Below are 27,470 nucleotides of genomic sequence, written 5' to 3' on the forward strand. Positions count from 1 at the left end.
CCCATGAAAACTGCCCAGGAGATTAGGGGAAATAAGACGCTAGGGATGTCTGTTTGGCAAGCTTCCTGTCTGTCCCTTGCTCCCTTTGCAACTGTTCAGTCCCTCCTTCTGCATTTTTGACACACCAAATTCTCTGCTGATGAACATGCATGCACATACTGCTGTGACAGCTTTGGATTCTGGTTAGACAACCCACGTTTATCTTAAGACTAAAATTGGGTGAGCATTGTAGTGATTACTTGCATGAATAGGTTGAAGGAAGACAAAAATGCAGGCCCTTTCTGCCCTGGAGAAGGGGCTGCATGGGAAGCCGTGTGAAATGGGGGAAAGCATCTCATCATGCTCCAAATGAACCAATTGCTTCAAACCAGGACATAGAAGTTGAGTTGATTCATCATGAACAGAAATACGGTGCTTATTTAGAGTGGACAGCTATGGTGAAAGTTTTTATTACATATTTTAATGTTGTCACTTCTGTCTTCTCCCCCCATTCCTGCTACTGTCTGGTTCAGCCATCCMTAAAAGAGCTAAAACTTTTAAACACTGTCTTTTAGAGACCATTCCTCTTGCAAAGAAAATAAATCCATATAATACAAGGAGAGCCATGTTTAGGGAGTAAGAAAGTCTTCTAATTTTCTGGATTTCTTAAATCTGTCCCAAAGGGAGGCACTGTGGCAGTGTTTTGTTTCAGGAAAAGGTTGGCTTAACTGTCTTTGGTTTAGATTTGTCATTTCATGGAAGGCCGTTCTAATGGCTGATGTGCTCTTTACCTTTCTTCTGGCAGGGTTACTAATTATTTGTCTGTAGAATCACTTTACATCTTCAGCCCAAGCAAATATGAACATATCGCTGTTGAAAGTACAGTGCTAATCATCATCTTGGCCCTCAGTCCCCTGCTTTGCGCAGTGGACAACTTGCTAGACCACGCTGCTTCCTTCCTGTCTTTTTTAGCCAATTTCTCTGCAGAGATTCAAGAGACCTGGATTCTGCTCCTGGCTCTGCCCCTGCCATGTGAAATGGGACTTTCAGCAAGTCAAACATCGGCTTTTGTCTCCCTTTCCAGCTGTGCCTTGAAATCTAGAGAGACAGGAACTATCTCTTACTATGTAAAATGTGTAAGGTACTGTTGGCCCAAACTGCTCTGCCTTAGTAGACAATACTAATTCAGGAAACCTGTAAAATTTTTGTATTATAACATATGCCTGGTGGCTCTTAACAGAGCAATTGTAGATGCTTTTTGTTTTGGTCTAATGCCTCAAAGAGCATGCAAGCGTTCCAGCGTAAATCAAGAAACTCATGTCCTAAAGGTTTGCATGACTTCCCTAGGCAGTTCCCAAGCAGGARCGCGTACGCGGTGTGCCTGCCCCTGTGCCGGGAGGGGAGAGGCCCCGTCAGCAGTGTTTATGTTGCATCCATGAGCGGGGCTGTCTCGAGCAGTGAGCAGCAGTGCAGGGAATTCTCCCTCCGTGTCTGGCACCGCAACGCGCCTGGCTCTTGGCTCCACCCCAAAATGACCATTACATTTGGGGGTAGGGAGAGGAAGAGTCCCCTCCTCCCCAAAAACGAAGGAACTTGAGCATGGGTATCTGGAAGAAGGGAGGAGAATAGTTATTTTGTGCTTTTCTGTTTCCCTGCTCACATGAGAGCCTACGCTCATTCATAAATAGCTCCGATAGCCAAAACTCTTCGGTGAGGGGGGGGGGGGGACACAGAGCAGTTGGAAAGGTTGGCCCAAAATGCCCCAAAATCCAACTGAAGGGAGATGGAAAGGGGGAAGCGGCACTGCTCATTCCCTCCGCAGGCGCCTGTCCCGTCCCGTCCGCAGCAGCCAGTGGGACTCGGCGGCTCCCCACGGTCGGAGGCTGTTTCTTCCGCGGGGAATGCGGAACTGGAGAGCCGGCGGGGGGCGGGAGGGGGGCGGCTGTGTGTTAGTACGACTCTGGCGCTGTAACTTTTTTTTTCTTCTTCTGTTTCAAGTAAACACTCTTCCCCGCCTTCCCCTCTCCCTCCACCCCACCTCCTTCTTTCAGTCCTGCTCATGTGTTTCTATTTAAGGGCTGTAGTGCAGACGAATATGATTGGCATCTACAGCCCCCTCTTGACTCGCAGCTCAAGCCTTTAGAGTGGAGAAGGAGCTGAGACTCCAAGGGGAGAGCTGTTTTTTCTTTTGGTTTACTGGGGGGATGGCTCAGCTGTGGATTTATGCTGCTTCTACCCAGGATTTTTCTCTCTGAATGGGAGCAAGGATTGTGGAAACCATGTTGGGAAGAGGTTTACTTTCAGAATCCATCATGAAACTTTGCAACTAATTCACTACTTGGCTCATTTACATTTTTTTCCCCCCTCCCCTTTTTCTTATTCTTTTCTCCAATGTCCCTCTGTGCTGCTGGGTTGTGGGCCAGAGGAGGCTATTTCTATATGGCCAGCCATTTGGGGATATGCTGCGAGCCAAGGTTGTTTGCTGATTCGCTTGGCTCCGGTGACAAATTGGCCTGTCGTGAATCRGATGGACGGAGGTCGCTCTCGAGGAGCCATGGCTGGAAGCTGGCTTACAGCTTGCTTTTTCCCTTCCCCAGGTGCTGATGCTAGCTCTGAACCCATGATCCTGGAGCAATATGTGGTGGTGTCCAACTATGAGAAGCAGGAGAACTCTGAAATTAGCCTYCAGGCTGGCGAGGTCGTGGACGTCATAGAGAAAAACGAAAGCGGTAAGACAAGCTTGCTTCTTTTTCCTCTTCAATGGTCAGATTTTTTTTGCATGTGTTCTTCTCTGTTCGTTTCCCTCATCACTACTTGTAGCTGTATGTTAGCTCCATCTGGTACAGTCACTATGTCTGGCCAAGGATGTTGAAGTTTCTCGATGTTGATTTGGGCTGGGGGCCAAATGTTGCCTTCCACTGTAAGAATGTTTCGTAGGTTATGTGTGTTAATTAGCCAAAGTACACTAATGGAAAACTAAGGTGAAGGAGARAAGGATCTGCAGCTAATGAAGCTGATGCATAGCAGAATGATATAGCTGCCCTGCTGTCACTTCAAGTCTCTGTCAGCATTTCCATTACTAACTTGGTTTTTGGAGGATTTATAGGATGTGTGTTTAAAAATTGCTTGGGATGAAACTTGGCTTGACAGCCTAGCCCGTGGCCCAGAACTCAGTAGGGAGGGGAGGGGATGTGCGTAGATAAATACGTGGCCATGCACAACCTCCAGACTTCTTGCAGAAGTGTTAATTGGGGAATTTTGAGGCAAGGAGGCAGAGCCTGTCATGTAAAAGCAGATAAAATCCCCTCTTCTGCCATCCATGGAATAGCCAGCCTCAGTTGGAAAAATGAGACTTTTGGCAAGTGTTTGTATAGATGTCCTTTGTGTACTTTAACTCATGGATGCCTGGTAGTTTTTAGTCAGCCTGAACAAATGTATGAGACTGTATACACGTGAGTATTTAGAGTGAGTTAACAGCTGGTTTAAATAAGTGCCTGTCTTCAGGGGCTCCCCTTCCTCCCCTCTATTGCTCCTTGTGCCCTTAATCCAAAGTTGTTATCCAGGACTGGTTCCCAATCCACTTGTGACTTGTGTGTCCTCATCTGGAGGAGCAGCTGGCGTTTGGAGCCCTTCAAATGAAGGCTTATGTCATGRTAACTCAGCACACTGGGCCATCCGTGGCTGGCTGCTGTAGCGCTTTGGGTATGCCAGAATTTGGGGGAACCAGAACACCCTAATCTGGGAATAAAATCCACCTTCCAAAACTGAGTCAGGTTACCCATAGTAATGACTATGCCGTTTGTGTGTGTGAGTATATATATTATATATAATAATTTTTTAATGGGGTGGTAACTTTTCTGCTGTATGAAAGGCTAATGCTTGTTTGGCTCAAAGTGATGTACTCTGGTTTTGGCCAGTGATTTTTAGTGTGGTGTCCAAAAGGATAGTGTGTGGAAATGCACTGGCAAGCATGAGCAGAAATGCCTGTCTTTGGGGTATTGAACAGTGAATGAGCCAGTTGCAAGGCTAGTAAAGAGGCCAAAATGCTCATGTGCCCTGTTTTAAAGAAATCCTTGTGGCTGAAGGGGGAAAAAATGCCTTCGCTACTTATGTAGTGAATGTCTGAGCTAGAGAAGTATCCTTCCTTCCATGCCTGAGGGCTCCTCGTTGTCAATACTGGGTGTTACTGCTGTCAGAACAAGCCTGGTTTCTGCAGCAACTTTTATTTGTACCCATAATATCCCTGTCTTTGATAGCTTATGAAGCCAAGGGAATTGGGCCGTTCAAATAATACAAGAAGGGTCTGAATTCCAAATTATGATTCCCTTGTATGTGTCTTTAATATGACCTCCCTGCTTTGCACAGTTCACATCACATTGTATTGAACCACATGGCATGTGAAGATGTAAATGGGGGAGTGTCAGGGTTTAAATTTAAGGGGTCCAGAAATGTGGCTCTCCTAAGGAAATATCCTTGAGCATGAGTTACAGTCCTTAARTCCATATGCTGATGCTCAGTAGCCAGGCTTCTTAATGTCCATGTAAACAAGCAAGGAAGTCTGAAGCTCTGAACTCCACATTATGGTCTTGTCCTTGATTCCCACGTACACTTGTCTTCCCATGGTCCAGCAGTCCTTGTAATCTCCCTAAAATAAGCATCTGATAACTCACTATAGCTTGATGCCACCACATAACCACTGCAACTTAAATGTGAGAGGTTGTACTCCTGCTTTCCTTAACTTTCAGTATTGACCTGAAAAGTCAAGTAGGAAATTGCCACTCTTCCATACACATATAAAATAAAAACATAAGTCACTGGTGACTTAGCATCACTTGCTTTGGATGCTTTTCTAACGTTTTCTGGCAGAGTAGTAGTCTTTTAGCTTTTCCAAAAACAGGTTTCCTAGCAAACCCAAACCCTCCTGGGTTAGGGATGCCACAGGCATGCCATTAATTGTATGAATTATTGTGCCTTCAGCTAAAGCTGAAGGCATGAACCATAAGATGGCACATAATGACACCCGCAAAAGTTTCCATAGTGTCAACTTTTTTAAACATGTGACTTGTTTTTGAATTTGGATGTCTAGTTTAGTGTAGGCAAGGATGTCTAGAAGACTTGGTTATGACTTCTACCAGCATGGGGATAACCTTCTTAAGAAAGTAAGATTATTGGACTATGCATATGTGTAGTAATTCAACTTTCTGTGTAATCTAGCATTATTATGTTGCCGTGATAAGTGTTGTGGAACTGTAGGCCTGACTGTCTAAGTTAGGCATGCTCTTCTGGTCCAGGCAAGTAGAAATGAAGGAAGCTGCTACTTGTGCAATCTGTAACAGTGACAGTTCCTGCAAGGAAACGTTGCTCCGTTATCCATACAGGACAGCGGTTCAGGAAGCAAGACTAGAGAGCTTCTCAGCTGCWTGGGAAGTTCCATCAACCTCAATGCCATGGACTGAATGTGATGTTTTTTGCTGGCTGGTATCTCAGACTTTCCTGTGTGTGTATACATACATATAACATAGCGTATGTCTGGTTTTGGGGTGGGGGTTTTTTTGTTTTGTTTTTTACTGTACTTTGGGAAAGCTGGATATGAAAAGGCATGGATGACTGCTTGATTTCTAAAAGCCTTGCCTGAACAGGGTTGYATATTGATACCTAGGGACACAGTAATGGTTCTTTTGTTTCTTGAAGTGGGAGAAACATTGACTTGGCTCTGTTGCAGAGGTTTGTAGGAAAGAAACACCTTCTCTCTATCGGCCAGATGGCTCTATACCTATTATACAGTGAAGTGCAAAAGTTTTTTTCCAAACCGCTGTGCCTGTCTCATGTTCTGCTGGGGAAGGGGGGGATTTCTGATTGCCTCTAGAGCTTGAGCTAGGGTTACCATCTCCTCTGTTCACGTCCAAGTTCAGTGTCCACCAGAAGGAAGTGCTCTGTGCTTTCAAAGACTACTGAATAAAACAAGTAGAGGAAAAAAAACCTCTGGTATTTGATCTAGCGAAGTCTTACTTGGTTGCTGTTAGGCTAAGTTAACTTCACCTTAAGTGTGTTGCATTTACTGTAAGGTATTTAGTGTAGCTTTTACTGTATCTGAGAGATGGGATTTGAGGCCTGTTGCAGTCAGACATGTGCAAACCCATGGTTCTGTAGGGCCTTGCTTCATCCTTGTTTTTTTTTTTCCACTAAGACTGGGTGAGATGGTCTTTGCCACTGTGCTGGTGAAAGCTGTGACTTGGGCATCACTTAAAGTTGAGCCTTCTGCTCAGTATTATGAGTGAAAAGTAAGGTCAGTGTGGCATCTGTGCTGAATAAATTCTGAAAGCCTTTATCTCTGTTATTAAGCCAATGGGTCACTCTAACCTGACTGCTACAATTGCTACAGAAGCAAATTTTTCTAGGCTGAAAACTTTGTAGGGTTTCTGTATTTCAAGACAAATTATTTAATGTAGCAACTCTCAGTCTCTGAAATTGGGTTCTTGTGGCAAATACCTATCTTGGCTCAACAAAAGTTGTCCTTAAGACCTTCCTTTGAATTATGGTTACGTGAGTGGAAGCCCCATTTTGTGCTAGATGTGTGTCTGATAGAATATTTATCTATTTTTTTCCTCAGCCGAGTGGGGGAAAATCTGCAATGATCACAAATGCATCAAGAGAAAAATAGTTTTACATGCTTTCCAGATAGCCCCTGTAACTGCAGCCTGTTCCTCAAGGCTGTGTTCCCCAGAAATAACYGTGCCTTGCTGAAACGCACTGCAACCAACCTGCATCCTCCAACACTGTCTCAGCAGCTCTGTGCAGTTTCAACATGACAACACGAAGAGTTGACTCTCTTGTCTGTCAAGCGCACGATGCTTTTAATCTCAACAAAAAAGCATCATGGGGGGGGTGTTTTTTGTTGTTTTTTTTTTTCATTCTGCTTATTTGCCCTCGGGAATTGAAATGTTCTGACTTCACAGCACGAATCCAATGTAGACTTCTTTGAGATAGAAAGGGGAGGGCCTGAGCAGCTCCCTGCTTGCCAAGTTTAGCATGGATGTGGCTTGAAACGGTCAAGTTATAAACTGTGTCAGCAGTGTTTGCAATGGAAAACCTGACAGGCAGTGGAGAATAAGCACGCTGCCAAGCACCGCCGGCACTGCTGCTGCCGYGCCGCCGCCGCCGCTCTGGTCGGAGGTGGGACGGGGGCTCTTCCCTCGCAGCCTGCCAGGCACCGCTTTTGCAGGGCAGGGAGCGTGCAATGGCGTTTTCAGCCGGGCWGCACAAGCCCAGAGCCATTTCCTTTGCAATTCCATGGCTGTGGACCAATTTCCAATATTGTATTACACACGAGATGTAAAACAAAGCTATTGTGGCTAGCGTAACTTTACCGGGACCCAAAGGGATCTCCGGGAAGGGAGACGGCTCTCTTCTCGCCCTTCACCCAGGYGCCGCGCAGCTGCATGGCGCTGTGCTGCGACGTGTCACCCCCAGGAAGGCCTGGTGCCCTAGCAGAGGGCTTTGAGGCTTGCTGGTTGTCTTCACGGCGCTGGGAGAACCGTACGTGTGTACATGCGTCGGTGTTTGGTGTCGCTCGTGCCACACGCTGGCTGCGGATGGAGTTGGGAAGAGGGAGGCCGAGAGGCTGCAGCCCCCTTGCGACTCGGAGCTCCCCGTCACGGGCCCCTGTCAGGGCCTGGGGGCTCCTTGGCTTTGGCCTCTGCCGCTCGTGGCGCGCGCAGCACCCTCAGCGTGGTGCGCTCTGGGCACCAAGGACGCTTTCTGCGACAAAGTACCGCGTCTTGGCTAAAGGCGCCCCCTCCGAGCGGCCAAAATGAAACAGAGGGCGTCTGTCTGCATCTCATGGATCAGTTTTCCAGCCCTAAATCCTACCCCTCTGCCACACTTGCTTTTGCAGCTAGCATTAATTTCTCATCCCTTTCTGCTTTTTTTTTTTTTATTTTGAAAAGGTAACTAATAAATGGTTTTGTGCAGTCTTCAGGATTTTCTCCACTCCTGTCTCACCTCGGCTTTCTGCTGCTGTAGCCCTTCCTCGGGGGCGTTATCCTCTCCACGCTCCCTCCATGCGCGTGAGGGGAGCGCAGCGCTGTGAGCTGGCTAGCAAACGTCTCTGAGCTTGTAGTGTTATCCTGTTGCAAATGTTGGCCCGGACCCAGCGCTCGACTGCTTGTTCTAACAGATGAAATCGATATGCTGGCAGTTTCCCGGGCTTCGAATGGGGGTGTAGCTTTGCACCAAATGGCAAATGCGGTCACCATGTTTGTCTGTGAAATGTCAGCAGTTGCGCATCCAGTGGCTGGACGTGCAGCCYGGCACAGTACGCCTAATTGCCGATATCATGCGTTATTTCAGGTGCAATTGTGCGTGCTGGCTTGCCCTGGGAAGCTCTTTCCTTACGAAGCATTTCAAGAGAGCATGATCCAGCAGATGTGATCCAGGACTTGATTTCTGTTTGTACATCCAGCCCTGACCTGCTGTTTGCTCTGAGAAAGCTACTTCAGTTCTTTGCATTTCCATTCCTTTCCATCATGGAAAATGTGTATTTGGATTGTAAACGTTGCAGGAGACCGTGGCCATGCTTTAAAAAGTAAATACTTGCTAATACAATGCGCCTTCCTTTTCATCAGTCCTTGAGCTATGACTGGAATTTTAGGAGGAGAAACAAACACTTAAATAGGTCAAACACCTTTCCTCTAGCCCTGGCGGTTTCATCCAAGAGGACGGGTTTAGATAAGTGGCCACCTCTCACTACCCTGTGTAACTACTGCTGTGTTTGTAATTCTCCAACAGGGCCAAGTTCAAGGAAGGATCTGCCAAATCATTTACTTGTACAAAAAATAAGGCCTGTATTTAAGTTGCAATAGTGAACTCAAATGTCCTGCTCTGAAATTACTGCTGCCTTGCCATCCTCTGTGCCTTGCGGTGCCTGTCACCAGCCCCGGGGCAGAGGACACTTGATCCTCTCATGAATCAGTTCCTGCCCTGCTGCAGTTCTCTGCCCAGTGCACGAAGGCAAACGCAGACACCGGCCATCCGAGGAGGCAGAGTGGGTGATCAGGGATTTTTGGCTAGAAGTTACTAGAAAGCCATTTAATATTCCACCCCCCCAAAAAAAAAAAAAAAAAACTTTTTTTGTTGAAGTTTTCCCTCCAAACATGAACAATGCTGTCAAAGCCAAGATGCTTTAATCTCCTGTAAATGTTTACGGCCCAGGGGCTGGAGAAGGGCTTCTCCGTGTGCTGGCAAAGTTTCAGAGCAGTCTGTGTTGTGGGTAAAGATGCTGATGGCACTCGCTTATCTCGTCTTAGCAGCACTTTGTCTTTGACTTGGTCTTCAGGCTTGTTGGAGCTAGTGATCAAGACTGGTTGTTCTCTAGCTTTGCTTTGTAGCAGTATAACCTAGAAAGCATCCTGTTGGGGTGTGTGTTTGTGTCCCCAGAACAAAATCGGCTCTGCTGGCTGCAACGGGTGGGATTTGTTTCTAACTTCAGCTGCCTGGAAGCTGGTGTTTATGGAGGAGCCGAGATGCTGTGTTTTAAAGTGGCTGAAGGAAATGGGATCAGTGGAGCATTGGCAGGATGGACAGGAACGTTCAGAGATCGCTCTGGGCTCTATGCTGGCTCCAGCAGAGGCCAGAGATGAGCGGACAGCTAAAACTGGATGGGATGACTTGCTCTAGCTAAGCTGTCACTGGAGATCAGCTCCTTTCTGGGAATGCAGTGACTGACTAACCCCGCAAATGCAGCAAACCGGCCCTCCCTCTTCCAGCACCGTGTTTGCAGAAAGCTGGATGGATGGCGGGAGAACATACACCAGAAACAGCCAGGTCTTCAGGAGAGGAGGAGGAGAAGCCCTCCTTCCTCTGCCTGTCCTCAGGGAGCCCAAGGGTGGGGTGACACTCTCTAATGGCTTTAACAGCTGTACTAAGCTGGAAGCAGCCCTTGATGGTCTAGCCTGACCTCTCTGGTGATTCTGTTTTGCAAGCTGTTTTTTAACCCCTTTTCTTGCCTTTTTTTCTAAACTGATTGAATTGTTAAATGCATGCCCTTGCAAGGGAAAGATGGTAGCTSCTTTCTTCTGACTGCTAAACTTTAAGCAGTCAAAGGCTGTTAGTATGGCTGAAGCCCTAAACTGTTTCAAGAATTTAACTGTGCCCATGAAGGTAGCATGGTGTGGCTTTTGTGAAGCATTTACCTGAGTCCGAGCCCAAAGCTTTCCTGGGCTCATGCTTAAACAATAAGCTGGTTGTGATTGAAACTTCCCAGACCTATTGCTTGAGCATCACCATACTGATGCGTCAGTTGGGATTTGAAGGTTGCTGCATAAAGCAAAATGTTTGTATTGTGGATGTGCTGTGATATTTGTGCTACTGTCCTGTGGTGTCTGAATGTTTTTCTTCCTCCCCACTTGCTATAAATCACATGACAAGTGGTGTGTGTTTTCTTGTGTTTAAGAGCTTGGAAGGCAACTCTATGATGGACCTGAGGCAGGGTTGTTAACACACTGGTGTGTGTAGCTGCACTGTCACTGTGGAAAACAAGGAGGCTGTCTTCCATTGCCACCTTTGAAATAGMTGCAGTACTGGTGACTGCAAAGGGCTTGAATGGGCTCCTCTTCTGCCAGGAATACCCATTTCAGCCCTGTGACAGGTTCCTGCTCATCCCTGGAAAAGGAGAGAGTGTCTCTTTAATTGTGCTGTGAAGTGTACATCTCTCCTAGGAGGCTCTTCTACATTTTGTAGATGTCCTTGCTTGTTTTTCCTGTTTCTTTGAACTGAATTGCACATCTGCTCTTCCTTTTGGTTACAAACTCATTCTGAGCACTTGAAATGTGGCCTTTTGGTAACATTATGCTCCTTGCAATGCATAATTTTGCTGATGTTTTACTGGGGTGCCTCCAGACTTCTCTGGAGCTCTGCTAGTAGGGATATTTTGCTTAATGGCATGGTAGAGTTGATTGGTGGCTTTTATTATTTGGGTCCCAGTCAAGTTGCCTGTGGGAGCAGCTGAATGTCATATTTCAGTGAAGCTTCAGTGCATTCATAACCTTGCTAATGTTGACTAATAGTGCACTTTCCTCAGGTTCATCATGGAAGATCTCAGTGCAGTAAGAAGTTAATGACCATCTTCCAAGTAATGCTGCCCCATTTCATTCTCATATAGAGGGAAAATGATGAAAAAGTATATAGGGAGCAGAGATGTGATGGGATCATAATCCATCAAAGCCTTCTCCTCTCTAATTGTATCTGCTAGATCCCCTCTATGTAGTGTTGGCTTTTTAAATTTAAGAAACCTCTCTAGATAGAGCCATGATAAAAATGAACTCCCAATTTGAAAGCATCCTCGTAGAGCATAATTTCTCAAATGCCTGGGGCTGTGGTGTGGTTTACTTTTTCTTTAGTCCAGTTCCCATTGTTTGTCTTAATTTTGGGCAACTGGTATCCTGACAGGGCTAGTTCAGTTACTATGTATTTTCCTCTTTATGGAGACATTCAGTGTCCAACCACTTTTTTTGCCTCTATTTGTCTTTTCTTTAGCTGATGTCATGGCTTTGGCACAGCACCCCTGCCCCCATCTCCTCTAAGCACTAAGGAAAAGGGTTATTGCTGTGAATAGGAAGTCTCCAGATCTATTAAACATGTATCTACAGAGCTGGTTTTCCCCTCTGCTGTATTCTAAGCATCCTATGGAAATAACTGGGTTCTCTTTTGAACTTCTCTCCACTTGGCTTGAAGTAGAACAAAGTTTCATTGGTTCAGTGCCCTCAAGTTCTCTAATCTCACAAGAAACAGGAATTGGAGCCTGGTGAGAAGAATTCCCTGGCCATCAAAAACCTCAAATCCACCTGTGCTGCTGTGCTCGGGGCTGGGGGACATGTGCTACCAGAACAACAGGTCAGGAAGTCTGCGTCTGGAAGCCTGCAAGGTCTGGAGATGGCAACAATTGCCTCAGTGCTGACGTGCCCCAGAGGGACCCTCAGTTTTACTTCGATCTCAGCAGTGCAAGTGCACATGCAGAGGCAGAGCCTTTGTTGACAGGATTGCAGAGGTCCTGAAGCACTTGTGGTCAGTGAGTGTGGAGCCTTTTCTGGTCTCCAGACCACTGGAAGCGTAGCTTCAAGGGCTGTCACTTCAAGCTTTTTTCCTTCCAAAGATTTTCTTATCTGCAGTTAACTAGACTCCCCCCTTCCACAGCTTCAAAGGGTTGAGACCCTTAAGATGACCTCCAGGAGTAGTGAGGGAACAAGCCTTACTGGACTTTGTGTTTGGTAGGTGTGGACACAAAATCTGTGCCAGCACTTCTGAGACTGCCCTGCTGGTCTGGCTGGTTGGGAGAGAGTGGGAAGTGACCACTGAAACTATGGACTTCAAACCTTAGTCGTCTGTAAAGGCAACTTAGCCTTGGGGGAAACCTCATTTGCATCTGTAAGTGTGGAGTAGCTGAGACAGCAGGTAATGCTACCTTTCACTTGGCTGTACAACACAGCCAGGTACCCTTGRGTAGCAGACTCTTTTCCAGACTTCTGAAAACTTCAATTCTGAAACTTCCAGCTGCCTGTAAGTTCCCTCCTCTTTCCTTCTCATTTAATCCTTTTGCACCGAGCCTTTATGCTCAGGCAGATRGTTAAAGTCACTCTGTTTCCACTGCATACCCTGTTTGGAGCCCAGGATGGCAAGCTGAGAAGGAAAAAATTTTATGCAGCATCCCTGGTTGGAGCCTTTACTCATTACCTCCTCTATTTAGGCAGCCACTGCCAGTTTGGGGACCCTGAAACCTTCCCCAAGAAAATATTTCCAAGGAAAATCTGCTTTTCATATTAGAATACTTAAACTTTCTAATGATTAGGTTTCCTATATCAGCCAAATAGGTCACCAGCTCAGCACTGCTGCAAGAAACTAGCTAATGCCAAGAAGATATAAGGATATTACTAAGGCCTTCCAATCAGTTCTATAATTACCTTGTGGGTTGCATTCCTTGGGATATGACTGCCTTTTAAAAAAAAAAAAAAAAAAAAAACATTGTCTTCATAAAGTTTTGTTAGATCAAAGTCTCTTAAAGCAAGTCTGAGATGGCTTTAAATCAGCCCCAAGATTCCTAAACTTAATGCACAGTGACTGATGTCTTCTGCTCTTTGTTCTTGTTAATCAGGAAAGCAATTACACACAAAGGCTTTGGCTCTTGCGGTGACTTTCAGGCCTGTTTTGTCAAAGTAAGCAAAAGACTGATGGTGCATTTTGTTGTGTCAGATGAGGACAAGATTCATAAAGGATGGAAGAGACTTTTTTTTTCCCTCCAAGCTGCACAGCAAATAAGCAGTTCTAATAATACTTTGGCAGTGAAATGGGAGCTGTAATCATTAGCAGACAAGCTTCAGTTACAACCAGCAGCGTAACTCCTTACTTTTGGTTTTCATGTTAAAAAGAGTTCAGTTTCCCCACAAACCAATTTCTTGTCCATCTTCAGATTAAGCAAAACCTATAAAAGTAATTGCCTTGCTTATGAGTTTCATAATACAATCGGGTTTAGGGGAATGGCTTAAAAGAGGGGTGTACGTCTGCTTTTCCCTTCTGCCCCTCGGGCTGGGACATTGGGCTTTCCAGTGTTCTTGACTGAGACTTTAATTTTTTTTTTTTGTGTGTGTGGTAGAAAGTCTTTGGATCCTGGCTGGATTAACTGAAGTACTTCTGGAACATGCATAGGATGAGATGTGCTCTCTTGGAGCTCCATTTTATTGGCTGGCTTCTCTTTACTATTTTTGTTGGCCGATTAGTTTTTTCTGTATCTTGATATGGTGTGACTTCATCTGAAAGTTTCACATGCAGTGGGACATCATTTTATTGTTTCAAATGAAACTGGACTGCAGTTATATTGGCAATGCTGTTAAACTTAAACTTGGTGGTGATGCCAAGTATTTCCCAGACCTTGCCTGAGTCCATATCTTATATTTCTTCCTGTAACGGAGATGCATGCCAGAGAGTCCTAGTCTGTTGCTCCAAAAAGTTGTTTTAATTCTGTTGAGGGAATTGCCTCCTGCTGCTCTCTTCCTCTCGCACATCGCACGCACACCCCCTTTCTGGTAAGCGTGCTGCTGCAATGGTGTTTAATGAAAGCAGATCTTCACAGCGGTTCGAGGAGAGGGGCCACGCTCAGCGTGCTCATGTGCTGCAGACCTAGCTTTACTAAAGTACTGTTTGCTCCTGTATTAATACAGCTGCTGTGCGTTTGCTTAAAAATCCCAGACTGGTTTGGTGCTTGGATAAAAGAGAAGAATTAGTTGTTACACTTTCATGATTAGCAGCAGCTTGACTAGCTAGATGAGCGCTGGCGTGTGCATGTCTACACTGTCCGACAAGTGTAAAGTAACACTTTCATGATTTGATGTCCAGGTCTTGAGGCACTGTGCTGGCTTTCTAACAGTGAAGTATGTGCAGGTGAAATGCCTTCTTCTTAAAGGCTGCTGGTTTTTGAGGATTCTGGGTAACTGCTTACAAAACCCAACAATTTGAATGCCAAACTTCAGCATGCTGAAGCTGTGAAACAAACTTAAAGAAGCCCTGGACGTAGTTCCTACTCAAACTGCAGCACACAATGGGGCACGTGTGCGTGTTGAGCAAGGTAAATCTTACACAGAAGTGACCCTAGAATTGGAAGAGCAGTTTTACTATTAAAACCTGGATCACTGGTTTGAACTTTGGAGATCAAAATGCTCTTTATGAATTTCCTAACGTGGGCTTTTGTAGCATCTGGATGTTCTTGGAGGCACCCCTGCATGAAGAAAAACTTCATGGATTTGACCCACTTTTTCTTAACTGGGCAGAGCTAGAGATTTGGTGTGGGTAACATGACTCTGGGAGAGTCATCGCAGTGATTTTGAAACCCTATGATTAAATTTGTGGTTAATCTGTTCAGTGCCCTGGAAACTACTCTGAAGAATCTGCATTTGGGTGGGGGGAGCCTGCATGAAGCGATTCACAGGAGAGAAGGCGAAGCGTGTTTGTTTACTCTGAAAAAGAGGATCAGGAATTTGAGAGACAGTCTGAGTTTTGCTCTTAATCCTGTCTAAAATTTCTTGCCCTTACTGAGATGGAAACTCTGCAGAGTATGAGGAACCAAAATTACAGGATGGCAATATGCTTAGAGTGAGCTTCCAAATGACTTTTTCTTGTTTCAAGACTTTCTGTGACATAAAAATGTCTGAATAGAAGTGTGAAATAGCTTACCATTTCTGGTCACTCTCTAGTCCCCATTTTCCAGACAAACAGGACAACTGAGCACTATAGAAAACACCTCTTTTGCTCCTCCTGAGCACAAGCAGAACTGGCTCCTGTACCAAATAAAAGTTAAACGACACATTTGGCCATTCCAGACATCTTTGGTGTGTTTTTGGAGCTGACTGTATACTTCCTGGGCACCTAGCCTGTGAATTTTAAAATAGAAATGAGCCTCTGGGGGTTGGTGTGTGAACCATTTCACTCAACTGAAAACTAGGAAGTCTAGCGTTTCTCTCTATCATCCAGGTCTGAGAGCCAGCCACATGAAAGTGCTGCTTTCCCAACCCCACCCCAAASAGTCTCCCTTGCAAACACGCCTAAATAGCAACCAGCATCACTTAATGAGGATGCTGTCCACACAACGTGTATGTGGGAATTGGGAGGCCAACTCGTTTGGGGATGGCTTGCAAGATACTTGCTGACACTGGTTTAAATTTGGCTCAGGTTAACAGGAATTGCTGTTTAGTGGCATTTGTGGGAAACTGTTGGTGGTTTCGGGGAAACTTCCATTACGGATGAGATGTATCCACCCTTTGCAATGCAGTGACGGATGCCAGTGTTGAGGGCAACATGCAAGGATGCCTCTGGCATTGCACAAGGGCCTTTTTCCCCCTTTAAGTGCAGACAAGGTAGTGGCTGGCTGTTCACATGTATGTCAGGGCAGTATGGCAACAGGACTAAAAGGGGGGACTGGACCAAACTCCTTGGAAGCCTGCAGCCTTTGCTGAAGGTGCCAGCTGAACTAGCAGGCTTCTGCTAAATTATAGCACCAAATCCGTGGTGATTCAGGAAGACTCATCTGCTTCCATTAGAAACTTGGCTGAACTAGTAACTCTTTTCCTGTGTTCCCAGATTGTTCCTCCTCCACTTCTTTGCCTCTTGTTTAATCTGAATCCAAATGGACCATCTGACTGGCCCTGGGTAAATTTGGTAGAAACTTAGAGCAAGCACAGGAAGGGAGGCCTGAAATCATAGCATACTTGAGAGTGAGGGTGGGCATTAGCAGCTTCCTTTCTGGAAATCACTCATTCTGTGACTACTTTTGTTGCTTCTTTCTACTGATTTCTTGTACCTTCGGCAGAGAATAGCTAAAGCTGTGGAGAGCTAAAGCCTTTGGTAGGAGGGTGCTCCTGGCCAGCTGGAAATTATCTAAGGAAATGTAATGCAGCATGTTCCTTGGTTTAAGGAAAGCAAAATCCTAAGTTTCTGTGGGACTGAAGTTTTGCCATAGTCAACCCTGACAATGTGGAGTTGAGGCATTTTTCTGTAGCTGTCCCAAAGCTGTGCCTTCAGTGGGTCTGGGTGTATGGACTAGGATTGCACTTCCACGGTAGAGCTCTGGAGTCACTGTCCACTAGTACTTAGTGTTTTTCTTGCAAGTGAGTTGGCAGGAAGAGCCTAGATTGCTGTAGTGAGCACTGACCTAGATTGCTAAAAGCAGCCATCACTTAAGAAAGCAAACTTCACAACTGTAGTCACCCCTGTTCAACTGGAGCCACAACAGAGGTCAGAATTGCTTATTTTTCACTCTTGAAGCTGAACAGTAAAGCTCTCTGGGAGAAAGTGGGCTTGTAAAGGCAGGAGTGTCCTGGAAATTGCAAGGTTCAACCAAGTGCTTACCCTAGGCTAACTTTTACTTCAGATGGGCAATTTCCACAGGTGATATAACAAGTAGCCATAGAAAGAATGTCTGAAGAAACCTGGAAATATCACAGCTAATGATGTGAAGCAACTTGGGTGCTTCTTTTTGTGGTTAATACTCTTCTGCAATGTGTTTGTAGCCTTAGCAATACTCAGTTTTGTAACCAGTCCTTAGGGTGTCTTTGGGCCATGGGGGGAGGATCTGCTGGAATGAACAGTCAACTTTTCTCCTTCTGAAATTTTAATATGGGACAAAAAAAGAAAAATACAGGAGTGATTCATCCTACAGGCTGTACTGCTAATCCCATAAAGTTTGTGAGCAGTATGTGGMCAACATCTTTGAAAACAGTCCAGGTGCATTAGTTACAGGAGGTGCCTTGTGGCCCAAAAGGCAGAATAACTTTAAAACTGGCTTTTTTTTTCCTTGATGTTTGTTACTTGAATGTATCCCTCTGCTACCCCTACCCCACCCCCTATTCCCCCCATTACTTTTTTCCTCCTGYACTCTGCAGGGTCTGTGCTAACTTTCACTTTGGAGGAGGAGGATGAGTCTCTCGCATGATTATGGCTTTTTTCACCCTTCTTGCTCTGCTCCTTTGGTGCTTTACGTTCAGGGAAGCCAGCTTTGATGCAGTGACCAGCTGATAGGCTTGTGCAGTTTTGCCTGTGAATGGGTGTAAATGACCACTTTCCTCAAGTCAATAAACTGTCCCAGATCATTGCTGTCCTCGTAACTGGGGGCCTAGCTGAGCTTGATACTTGCATGTTCCTTTCCATGGCTCGATTTGGGCAGTGTTAGACTCCCCCCCCTCCCCGGGATCTGTGCGGCATCACAATCTTCCCYCTCAAGTGAAAAAGCTGTGCCCGTTGTCGCTGGCTTGTGACAGGATAGCTTATTAGTATGGCACATGGGGCCGTAAGCTCTGCAGCTCAAACCAGCGGGCACATGATTGGCCATAGCTGTGCTTGCTGACAGCTCATAAAATTCATACTGCAGCAGTAGCCAGGAAGCTCCTGAGTGCGTAGGAGGCTGACCACTATTACGCAGCTATCCTGTTTTGTTTCTGTGCTATCCGGGGCTGGAGAACTTGGAAGTGGATGCTGGCAGAAATGAAACCTTCTCACAAGACTCTTACTCTGTGCTCGGAGAACTGAAGTCACGTTATGAAGCCTGAATCCATAATGGAATTGGATGGTGCTGATTTAAGGGGTCCTAAGAACCGTGCTAGAAGTGCATTTAAAAAAAAAAAAGTGACTAGTAAAGAACTGAGACATGAGTGGAGTCTTTTGAGCAAGTGCTTTCAATTTGTATTTGGATGTTTGTCTGTCTTCTTCTGTTTCAAAGCCGATAGTATCTTGTATGTGGAGTTTTGCCTAAAAGTGTTCAGGAATTATTGCTTGAAGGATGGCAGAAGGGAATCAAGAAGCAGAAGATGTGGTGTGATCAAATTGGGACTGAAGAAGTGGCAGCAGTAAGAACTTGCTGTTTCTACTGAAAACCAGTTTCTGAATAGGTGGCAGAAAGTCTGGAAAAATCAAGTGTGCTTCCTCATTGAAATGAGGAGTAGGCTTTGGGCGAAATGGGAGTTGAGCGCCCAGCTTCCCTTTGTAAAACTGAGGTTTTTCAAACTCTCAATTTGTCAGTAAGCTATCTTCTCCCACCACCGCCTTTCTTCTCTGCAAAACAAGGCCCTTGGTGGGCAGCAGCTATAGGAATATGATCAGTGTTTGCTTCAGTTCATACCATTTTACATTTTGTAGTACACTTTGCTGAAGTTTCTCACTCTTTTATGAGCTTTCTATAGCATTCATAGGAATAAGCTGTAAATGTTGTGGCTCCTGAACTACGCTTAAACAGCTACACATGGGTTCAAGATGAGAAATTAGGTTTCCAATCCAGACTTTCCCAAAATAGGAGGAATGCGGGTTGTATTCTGTCTAGCGTTTTTGTTTTGGATGTGAGGCTTTTGGTTCGTGTCAGTCTTGGAGGAGTGGAAAGCTGTCAAATGCCACAGAATCCCAAACTGCTCTTTGTGCAGCGGCTCCAGCCTCAGACACTGCAGTGTCGGGTTTCTGCTGAATTAGTGAGAGACGACTTAATCATGTGACAGCAGCATCAGAGCTTTCTGGCAAAAAAAGTACGCAAAAGTTAGTGGGTCTTAACAGGAATGCGCAGAATAACATTTCCTAAGGTGCATGTAGATATCAGAAAAGCTTAACTTGTGGCTACCTTTCCTCTTCCTACCTCCAAACTGCTATTGAAAACCCGGCTTCCCATGGATTTTTAAGGAAATAGTCATGCTTTCTTTTGCATCAATTCCTTCTTGCCTCTTCTGCTTTCTGCAGAGTTTCTACTACTACTTAAGCACATAGTAATCTGCCTTGAGCATCATGTCATGGAGTCGATGCCTCCTGGTGGAATGACAGCCGGCTTCCCTGTGTGCTCAGTCCCCCAGGCTACCGAGCAGCCCAATCGCTGCCTGTGCCACAGCAGTTCCCTTGACACTGATGCCCTGGAGAGAAGGGAAGCCCCTTCTGCCCAAAGTTAAGTGACCTCAAGTGTGATTGAACTTGCTTCTTCTCATGTATGGGAGCTTGCTACTAAAGTAACTTCTCCTCCTGCAGGACGTTTCCAAGCCGGTGTGAAAATCTGGGCGTTTTTGCTGCAGGCTTTGGAGTTCAAAATGCCCAAAACAGTGTGAGATATGAGGATTACTGCTGGATTCTTTTCTAACTAAAATGCACAGTATTCTGAAAACAAAATAGAACAGTTCCCCCCACCCCCCATGTGATATCTTTCTACCCCTCAATAACTTAAGTGTTTGACATAACGGGTGCTGGTTTAAACATCCCTCATAATGCAGGCTGGGCTCAAGCTGTTCTTCAAAGCTCCCTAGAAAAGGGCAAGTACGTGCGTGCCTGCTGGGCTCCTGGCTGGGATGTGCCCCAAGCCCAGTGAACGGGTGGCACTTCAGTTGGACGGTCTCCTCTTGGCGCGTGTTGCTCGAGCAGCTACCTGTGCCGTCTCCAGCCTCGTGGAGGCTGTTTATGCTGTTGGACTAGGCAGCCAGAGCAAACCAGGGTCCTAATGGAAAACTTCTTGGAGGACTGAAACTGCTCCTGCACATCTGTCCTCCTTTGGAAAAGGTATTACATGCTGAAGTTATGAAATATTGTTGAGGGGGAAGTGCTCTCTGCTGCTCAGGATCAGAGCCTCTAACTGTACATGGGTCAGCAGCGAACTGCAGGGGTTGAAGAGCCAAATACCATATTCTCCAATTATGCAGAGGACAGAAGCACGACTCTGCCAAAGGCAGTCAGTTGATACCTACTGGTCAGAAGCTCATATCTGTGCCCAACCTCATCTAATTTCATATTAATGTGGAAAACGAAGATTTGCTCAGACTCAGTGCAACTCTGGCCTCACACAGTAAAGAGGCACATGCAGATGTTTTCTATAGTATAGAGCTTTCTGTAGTGCAGGTTTCTGTGCACTTACAATTAATTGTATTATTGTAGATGTTATTTACCCATTTGGAATACCCCTCTGTTCATATTTAACATTTGATTGTATTGTTAAAACTCTAAGAACATCTTCATGGTGAGGTTTTTAGTACTGACCAGTCTAGCTTTGATGTACTTGCCAAACATCTGTGTGCTTTCTATATATTTTTCCCCTTGCCTTCAGAAAAAGGATGGTTGCGTTTATTTGTGGATGAAATACTTTGCTAGGAATGACTGTAAATCTGAGGGGCTGAAAATTGTCAAGTGAACTAATAGACAATAGGAATGGAGAATAAGGAATTAATCCTGGCATACACTCTGGAAAAAAAAATTAAAATTCTTCAGAACTTTTTGCTTGCCTTGGGATATCTAGAAATTAGAAATCCAGCAAAGCTTCTGATCTGGAAAGTTGATGCTACTGGGAAATGTTGATGTTGTGGCAGGGCTAGCACAGGGGGACTGGAAGGCGCTAGCAACCTCATTGGTCCTGTGCACGAGGAAGAGCTCACTGCCAATTGAGATGTCTGCTTTCTGTTCCTAAATCTTCTGGTGCCCCTTCAAAGGACCTCTGATTTACGAGCACTAATGTTACTGGCATTGCTAATGTTAACTGGATGTTGATGTTGCGCTATTGAAACTTTTACCGCTAATGCCACATGAAAGGTATACTGTATGAACCAGAGAGCCTGGTGTGCTTAGCTGAAGTCAAAAACATCAACCATCTGATTCAATATAAGTATAAATTGCCTATCAAGGAAGTATGAAAGAAGTGGCTAAAAGGTGTTGTCCTGATGTTTAATGATATGGATAATTGGGAAACTCCATATTCCATTTTGTGTTTCCTTGGTAGATGATGCCGTCACTTTAATGTCAGTTCTGTTCCTTTTGCCCCCCAAAAAGTTATTTGGGGGAAGAAGGGCTATTTGAAGCCCCCTTTTACAGGAGGGGACAGGTTCTCTATAGAGCTAGTGTATTTGGAGTAGCAAAAGCTTGTCCGCAGAAGTACAGCGTGACTGAAGTGCTGGATTTTGTAGGAGCAAGACTTGGACGTGTATTTGTCTCTGCATAGATTCGAGCAGACTCCTCAAGGCTGGAGGGACACTGAATACCAAGGGCTGTACCTGCTTGCAGCTGGGTCTCTAACACCGGCCTCTTACTGAGCACTTTGTTGTGATTCAGAGTAGGGATGCTTTTGGCATGTTTCAGCCGTTGGAATTTAGATTATCTGAGTGAGAATATAAGCCCTTTGGGGCGTTTCACAAGTCTCATTCCTGGGGATCTTTATCTGCCAGTTTGGGGAGTTTGCTGGAAGTCCCGTATCGCTCGGGAGAGGAATGTCACTGGTGCCTGGAGCAGTGCTGAACAGGCTTACGCTCGGCCAAGGAATGTGCCCTTAATATAGATGGGGTGCCCCAGATGCATTTCATGTATCAGTACAAAGAGGAGCAGTCTAATCTGCGGAGAGTCTCTCCAGCCCTGCGTGTGTTTGGCTTGGACGGCCTCGTCCCCGTGCTTGGAGCTGGAGTATGTGTTGGCAGCAGGAAATCGTTGTCACAGAACAGTTCTGAGCGCATAAGAGTCAAACCAAAGTTCATTTTGTTCTCTCTCTCTTTAAACTTACTGTTTGCTTGAGTGGGCAGGGGGTGCGTCAGCTGCTTTATTTTATTTTTTGTTTTTTATCAATACCTCATCTCTGTAGTAAGTCCTTTCCTATATCTGAATGAAATTTCATTTTCCTGAGACTTCTGACTCTGGTTAAAGATAGGCATCTTGTTTGCAAAATAAGGCTCTTTATAGACCTCATTTGAAATCATATAGCTACAGGAGGAGAAATGATGAGTTGGGGTCACTCTTAGCTCACTCTGTCCTGGATGTGTGTGGTTTTTTTCTTTTAATAATCCCATGGTTGAAGTCTGCACTAGCAATGCTTCTCAGAAGCTAAACACCAAAAATAGTCTTTAGACTCAGTGCAACTGAACTGAGCAGCTATGAGACATCTACCCTGAGGTATGTTAGCAGTGCTTGAAGGCATGCTGTTGGTATCCTTTATTCTTGACTTACTGTTGCTGCTTGCTAACTTGATATGATTAGCAACATTTCATTTAAGTACCCAGTTGCAATAGTGGCTTTAAGCAGTAGATCAGAAATCCCCTGAATGCTATTCTAAAAGTAAGCTATGCTTTAAATAACTTAACACTAACTAGAATGTTGTAAAGGCTTTATCTGGCTTTTGTTCTTGCTATGAACTTGCATCCATCACAAACGCTCATTTAGTTTTGAGAGGAAACAATACAGGATGCTTTACCTCACTATATGGAAATCTTTTTGTAGTTAATTGCAAGGACATCATCTGGCGAAACAGCTATGCTTTTCTGGCTCTGTCTCAGAATATGAAAACTGAGCTGCGAATAAATAAGCATAGGCTCATCCAAAGGCCTGAGACACAGTTGGAAGGAGAATGCGAGCAAGGCTGGAAGTGACAACGCAAAACAGCGATAAGTTAAAAGCCTGTTACTGGCGTAACAGCACGATGATAGAGTTGTCCCTCAGTGATGTAACTAGTGACTCTTTGCAGATGGGATTTTTAATCTCTTCAAGATGGAGCAGCTCACTCCTTGGCTCTGCTTCTCAATTGAGTAAAGTTCTTAAGCCTATACTTGCCTAGAACATGTACTTTGGAGGCATTTTTTACTTTATTTTTTTCCCCAGCTAAATACCTTTCCTGAACAGGAGACAAGAGCCTGCTCAGATAAACCAGGTCAAAAAAATGCATCATCCTTTTATAAATAAATTCCTGGGTGAACCTAGTTACAATTCCAAAAATGTAGCTAGAAATAGAGTGAGATGTTAACTCCATTCCTTCGTGGCATTGGGGAGGGAAATACTAGCAAGCATCAGAGCTACTGCTGGAGAGAAGGAAGATCATGAATGGAGAGATTTCCTGTCCTCTACCTGAAGACAGTCAGAGGAAAAACTGGTAATAAAGAGCCCAATCAACTGGTTAATGGTTTTCCCCAGCCTAGTCTCTACAGAAAAGAGCTATGAGGAAGAAAAGGGGACTGTGTTTGCCTCTTGGGGAGGGGGGGCAGGAAAGACAGTTCCTGGAAGTTCATGGACAGGTATGTCTCAGCCATGCTGACACCTGTCTGTAAGTCACATCAGCAAATGAGTGTCAATGTCATTTTGAGCTCTGATACTGAAAGGAGCATCATGTTCTCCTTGGAGAAAAAGATTTAAAGGAGACAAATGCAGTGCCCTCACTAGGTGCTTCCTGTAGGTGGAAGGTGCAAAGATGCTTCTCTGAACCCATCCCTCTATAATGTGCATCTCTTGCATCCAAGTAGAAGTAGACCTCATCTTCTAATGGGGGTTAGAACAGTCCTGGGCTTCAGGAACTGCAGTCTGAAAATACTGACTTGTCTCTTGCTCGTGGTAGAAAATATGTCAGGACAAAGTCAAAACCGTGCTCTGAAACGTTAGTGGTTATGATGCTCAAGGCATGGCTTAGTCTATTTGATATCACTTGCTGCCACGATAGGTTTGTAGAAATACCTAAGTTCCTCTGGATCGATCTTGAGGCTTTTCTGGGACTTCCAGAAGGTGTTGCCAAGATAACTGCAGAAGAGAATGCGGTATGGAAAAACTGGAATAACAAAATTAAAGTCTAACTAGACAAATGTAGTCTATGAGGATTGTATTGTTTTGATGTAGAAATTAGACTTGCAAGGTAGGCTTCCACCTTCTTGTCAGCGAAACCTTCAACAAGCATCTTGAAGCACATTAGGTGTCTGTATGATACTTCCTTAGATTGTAGTGGCTGGTGCTTGTGTTTCTCGACTAGCCCTGATACTGTAACTTCATTTAAGAAAGCTGTGATCCTCAGAATAAGTACTATAATGAATATTTAGCACATCAGGGATGAGCCAGGTGACATCTAATGGCTTATGAGAGGGCAGATGAGATTTCGAAGGCCAGCAGCCCTGAATCTCCTTTGAATCTTCACTTTCCTTCAGCTTCAAGTGTGGACTAACAAGTAGTATCTCAGCAAATCTAGGTTCTCGTAGGACTGAATTAAGTTCTTAATTCTAGCACGTTGTGAAGCTGACTTCCAGATTTTATGAAACCAATTCTAATTATCCTATAGTACATGGATGAGCTTGTTTGTTAGCAGGGCAGGTAGGGGAAACTTCTTTAGAAATAAAATTAACAACTTACCTTAACACTGCTAACTAGCTAATACTAGGTAATTATTAACACTAACTACAGCAAGTAGTGTGTGGCCATTCCAAAAATATGCAAATAAAGCTTGTTTTGTGTCTCAGCCCATACTGGCTGAGTTGATACCAGGCAACCCATTGACTTATGCTAGGGACTTGTTGCAAATATGTCAGTCAAATCAAATATGGTGAGCATGAAAATAGCTTGCAAATGCAAAATAGCTGCAATATCCCTTATCAAGGGAAGGAGGAACACGAAGAGGCAGCTTTGAACCGTCAGAAGGTTTCAGTTATGAGCCAGGAGCTTGACCAAGGAAGCCATCAGTGGCTTGGTGGACTCTGGAGGCTGCTCCACTGGCTCCTCTGGCATTGAGGGTCACTATAAGTTCAAAGGGGAGCTGGAAGTGATATGTGTCCTTCCCAAAGAACCTGGTCTTGGTTTGTGCCTTTCTCAGGCTACATTGCACTGTTTTGCCAACCTGGGCTCTGAGAGCTTTGTGTGTATTGAGGAGCCTGGGCGGACAAGGGTGGGGGGACATGGATTGGTGTCTCTAATGTGAAAAGCAAAGGGAATTCCCCCTCCTTAGTGGGGATTTAGCAGCTACGGGAGTATGTACTTTTCCTTCTACCCAGGTTGGGTTCTTCCCACTCCATAATCCTTGCTCACAGTCCTTGTGTGGGAAGCAAGATGATAAAACTTCAATTCATTAGTTATCCTAAAATGTGCTAATAGATGTGTTGGTCGTGCTGGAAGTGCCCTGTTGCACGTATTTCCTGTACTTGTGTTGCAGGGAACTTCAACGTATCCTTCCAAATATGCACATAGTTAATGAATAGGATGTTTTGGAATAAACTTTCAGGGCATATAAGCTTTTGTTAAACCTTCATTCCAACACTGTAATTAGTATGGCAGCTAACAGACCTATCCAAAGACTTATTTACTATCCAGACTGTTTTAAACTGTGAGAGCCGTGCTTCTGTGATCTGTTTGTTTTTTATGGCAGTGCCTAAGGGCCAGCTGAGATCAGGGTCCTGTTGTGCTAGACATTTAGGCCTTGTCTCCAGGGAATGAAAGTCTCCATAAATGATACACAAAGGAAACATTGTTTAATTTTGCACCGTGGGGGAGGGGAAGGGAAGTAACTAAGACTTGGAAATTGGGGAGGGGAAAACTTCTTCCACCAAAGGAGTTGCTTTAATTCTCAGTTCTCTTACGAACAACTCCTAAAACCTTGTCCAGCTCCCCAACAGCAAGACCATCCTTTTCTGTAGTGGGATGTGCATCTGCAGTGGGCTCTTCAGTGAACGTCAGATGCTGCTGTGCTTTGAGCTCTGGCRAGGGGAAAACGAGCCAAACCCAGCRGACCCTGGGCTGGCTTTGCTCCCTCTCTCTGGGTGCGCCCATCGTGTGCCACTGCCCTCTGGCCAAGCTGATACTCGGTTAAAGCAGCCRAGGCCGGTGGGTTGCCACTCTGTTTGCAAACGTGGTGTACGTGGTATTTAGTCTGCTTCCTTGTGCTCCATCGCTAACCTTTGCTAGGACAAAAAGGGGAAATAAATGTGTTTTTGTAAAAATGACAGTCAGTCGATGAAGGGGCATGGCATGCCTGAATTGAAGGCCTTCTGTGGTGTTGGCGTTGGGATGAGGGTGCAATATAGTGACCGCTGGTGCAGGGTGAGGTGGAGGGTATGGTACTTGCAGCAGGGTTTGGCTGGGGTTTGTTGCTAGTAGTCCTGTGTGTGCTCTCTTGGTAGCCTTGTGTCAGGGGTTTGATGTCCCCAGCACTCATACAGGCTAAACTTCCATGACTCCCCATTGCAATGATATAAATGGTGCTGTGCTGTATAATGCATGTGCATTCGTAATGGCAGGTCTGTAAATCTCCAGCTTTTCACCCAAGAGCAGCATTACTCTTGCCCTTGTCTCAGGGTTGATTTTATTCATATATATATATATATATATAAAATATATATATTTGTCCTCTCTCAGATCTACAACATGTGTGGAGACTGACAGCTTTCCTGTATCTCAGCTTCATTAATTTGCCTTGCTAACATTTACATAGCATCAGAAGATCAGCCTTGCTGAGTAGTGCCAGTGAATATGCTTAGTACCTGCTCTGGCTTTGGTTGTTTGAGCTTGAAGAGACAGGCATGAGAGTCAGAAAGGAGAATGTTTAAGTACTGGGACTTGGACTTACTGCACACTTAACTGGGACTTCCTGGAGGCAGGCTGGCAACTTATTTCAGAGGCATCCAGCCTTTCTGCACAAAGAAGGTGTTAATAGGAAAACCTTTTCGTTGTTCCCATCATGCAAGGTATTACTCGGTGAAGTGTTTCTAGCCTCTGTAGGCAGTGCAGTTATCTCTGTAAGGAACACCTGAGGCTAAATATCTGTCTTTAAAGTCTAAGTCCAAACTGAGACAATTGAGCCAGCTCAGGGAAGTCGGATGCTTACTACGATCTTGCAAAAACCCTACTAAGACACTTGAGCAAAACATATAGTTTTCCTATCCAGAGGCCAAGCCAGAATGAGTAGCAGCAAGTACTTGGTTATTTGGCTGTATATGAAGTATTTTCTGCAATGTAAGAGTACTTTTTTGTCAAGGCGGGATGCCTGATCAGGCATCTTATCAGTGGTTTTAGCCTCAGTGGCTTCCATTTATTCACCTTCTCTTCTTACACTGCTGACACACCCTTTTGTTAGCGCTAAGGGAACCAGATATCCCAATAATTTCTGCTGGCTTTTTTGAATTGTGTGTGGATGAGCTGACTCCTCTCTTTCCTGAAGGTGAATATCCCCGTCTGTTCCCACCTGCAAAGACTGTTGTTGTTCTGTGGCTCTTCATGTCACACAGAGG

General features: G+C 45.0%; 1 protein-coding gene across 1 annotated transcript in view; it reads left to right on the forward strand.

Moving 5' to 3' along the window:
- The window catches only part of SH3PXD2A (SH3 and PX domains 2A), a 217,631-nt gene that overhangs the window by 149,366 nt on the left and 40,795 nt on the right, over positions 1 to 27,470 (forward strand). Inside the window, exon 6 of the mRNA XM_026069724.1 lies at positions 2,577 to 2,708. Within this exon, the coding sequence (XP_025925509.1) occupies positions 2,577 to 2,708 (132 nt within the window). The remainder of the gene's footprint in view (positions 1 to 2,576; positions 2,709 to 27,470) is intronic.

Source organism: Apteryx rowi, unplaced genomic scaffold (genome assembly GCF_003343035.1).
Source record: "Apteryx rowi isolate R43461 unplaced genomic scaffold, aptRow1 scaffold_3, whole genome shotgun sequence".
In the NCBI taxonomy this organism is placed as follows: domain Eukaryota; kingdom Metazoa; phylum Chordata; class Aves; order Apterygiformes; family Apterygidae; genus Apteryx; species Apteryx rowi.